Here is a 2,922-nt window from a genome sequence, read left to right on the forward strand (position 1 = left end):
TTCCACTGGGGTTTAGCAAATGTGTTGATAAAGAGACGAAAATCTCTACTGTTACTAGTGTTAGTGTCTCAACATGGCTACGCTCGTGAAAGCAAAACAACGAACTCAAACGCGTCTTCGTTCAATGTTGTCAACTAATATCCGGATCAATTTTCAGCAAATATTCCTCAATTCTCCGCACAGATTTTCATAAAAATTTGAAAAACCCGGAATTCCGGAGGACTTTCATCTCTGAATTCATTGACAGCACGAGTGGATTTATCCCATGAGCTGATTGGCTGCGCATCTTCGCAGCCCCGCCTAGCACCTTCCCTTGTGTCTCGTCATGCTGTTGACTATCTGATCGTTCGCCTGCCTCTCTGGCATACTCTCTCTTCTGTTGTGTTTGCTACTGCGTGGCAGAGAGAGAGAGAGAGAGAGAGAGAGAGAGAGAGAGAGAGAGAGAGAGAGAGAGAGAGAGAGAGAGAGAGAGAGCGAGAGGAGAGAGAGATTGGGCTTTTCCAAAAGCAGCAGCACGTCTCTCTTCGCCTCCTCCTCGTCAATACCGATTAATTATCATAAAGACATCGGCTGCGTGAGGATAGCTGGCCAGGAGCTAGCCGGAGGCTAACGGCGGCTACACTGTCAGAGCATAAAGTGAGAGTGACACAAGTCTCTTCGCCTCTGTCAGAAGGCAATGATGATGAATGTTAATTACTGTCTAAGTGTTTTTATAATTAAAGATTTAGTGAGGTATAGTTTAAATGCTGTTTAAATATTTTAAAGATGCTGGTACCCACATACCCTTACACAAAAATTCCTAGGGGGAGCAAACCCTCCTTCGCGGTTGTTCACTTATCGTGGCAGGGCCCCGGTCCCCATTAACGGCGAAAAGTGAGGGATCAGTGTATTAAAGGTACAGTAAATTTAGACCATTATGCAATGTCTACACGGACTAATTTACATTGTAGCAAAGTGTCATTTCTTTCGTATGTTCCCTTGAAAAAACATTTCAAAAAATATTTACTTAATGTGAGGTGTATACGTACTTTTGTGAGATATTGTAGCTAAATGAGTTAATGAGATTAAAAATATTATCAATATCATGCATTGCAGGTGTTGTCTGTAACCTGCTCCGAAGGCCATCCATAAATGCACATTCCTGCACTTGGAGTATCGGCAGTTCAAATAAAACTGAAAAGAATCAATCTTTTCTCATTACTATACATAAAAGCCAAAATAATTTTGAAAATTGATCTATGTTGTGCTCTTGAAGACCCTTACAAAACAAACTTTACGGTGATGTAAATAAAACTGATATAAACTGAAATAAAATCTGTGCACAAACACCTCTGTGGTGGATGGATGACTATGAAACTCGTGGATCCCTGAGTTACCCCAGTATGTCATAAATAGTTGTTTGGATGTTATCAGACATTACACTAAAGCACACCTGATGATTGTTGACATGTTGTATCAGCTTTTTACAGTCAAGATACATCCTGTCTCCTTCAGCCTTTACTTTAACAAATGACACCGATGGGAGAGCCAGCATTATTCTGTGACACACAGACACACATCAAGGTTTCCAAAGGTGACAAACTTGAGGATTGCGCGAAACTGCATGGTGAGTTTGTTGCGTACCTGTTCCACATGTTCAGTGTGTGTTCACAGCTGAGATGTGCTGAAGCTGAGCTCAATGAACTGGAGAACCTCTGAGACACCAACTCAAACAGCAAGTCACATATATCGGTTCTGTTTGGATGACTGCCCGAAAGGTTTGTCAACTCTATCTCATAAATCACCTCCTGTATTTGTGCATACATAAACACACAAACATTGAACCGTTGTACTTTTTGACTGCGGTGGTATTAGTGTTGAGTGACAACCATACCTGTAATCTACAGAGAATGTCTGGAAAACAGGTTCCTTTCTGTGAGAGTCTGTGATCTCCCTGACACGGTTCACTGTAAACACAATGTTGTATTCATTGGTGATGGGGCAAAAATCGGTTCGGTATGCTCTACACAGGACAATACACTATCATAGACCGAGGTTTTTCAGTTTTGTAATTCACTTGGCATTGCGTGTGCGTGTGTGTGCATGCGTACGTGTATCAATTGGGCGTTCACCTGCTTACAGTTATAACTGCATCCAGATTCAATGTGCAGCTCGCAGACATGGTAAAACGACTAGCATAGTAGAGGATTTGATGAGCATTTAAATTTTAAAAGACAAAACAAATAAATTTGGTTTCACTGTTGAATACAGTGAAACTCCTCTACAACGAAACCTACATGGGCGAAAATACCCCCGAGTGTGAAAAAATCTTCATGCATTAACACCATTCCCACTCTCCTGCCCCCCATACAACGAAAACAAACCCTGTTGCGTTATATGAAATGTTTTTCTCTGCTCTTGCCTCGCGAAGAGATTCACTACAACGAAGTCTAATCCAACAGCGACCTCTACTGCTTCGTTCGGAAACGGCAACAGCAACCACCACACTGGTTTACACAGCTCTGAGTTTCCTGAACGCAACATACTCATAGCTGCTCTGCCATTGGCTTACCGAGCATCATCCTGGCCTCCGATTGGCCAAGAGGACCTCACTATCTATGTGTGTAGATACTGTAGCTAGATCCGTGGAAGATAGAGTGGAATGCATCCGATTAGCTGCTCAGAGTAAATTGCTTGTGGCTCGACAGACAGTCAAATAAACGGACGTTTCCTGGAATGCTTTACTTGTTATCATGCTAAAAACCTTACGCTAACTGGAGCGCTAATTAGAGAGAAGGCGAGTTCCATCACGCTCACTATGGCCATCGAGGACTCCGAAGCATTCCGTGGCTGGCTTTAAAAGTTCATTGCATGACATCAGCTGAGCAACGCTGTCTTGGGTAGCGATCGAGGGGAGGTCGAGTTAGAGACAGTGAGATGGTG

General features: G+C 42.8%; 1 protein-coding gene across 1 annotated transcript in view; it reads right to left on the minus strand.

Annotated features, from left to right (window-relative positions):
- fanca (FA complementation group A) overlaps positions 1 to 2,922 on the minus strand; it is a 109,478-nt gene that overhangs the window by 9,393 nt on the left and 97,163 nt on the right. The window contains exons 30-32 of the mRNA XM_019865287.1: positions 1,874 to 1,946; positions 1,624 to 1,787; positions 1,433 to 1,538 (exon numbers count right to left, since the gene is read on the minus strand). Coding sequence (XP_019720846.1) covers positions 1,433 to 1,538; positions 1,624 to 1,787; positions 1,874 to 1,946 — 343 coding nt within the window. The remainder of the gene's footprint in view (positions 1 to 1,432; positions 1,539 to 1,623; positions 1,788 to 1,873; positions 1,947 to 2,922) is intronic.

This window comes from Hippocampus comes, unplaced genomic scaffold (assembly GCF_001891065.2).
Source record: "Hippocampus comes isolate QL1 unplaced genomic scaffold, H_comes_QL1_v1.1 scaffold180, whole genome shotgun sequence".
Classification (NCBI taxonomy): Eukaryota; Metazoa; Chordata; class Actinopteri; order Syngnathiformes; family Syngnathidae; genus Hippocampus; species Hippocampus comes.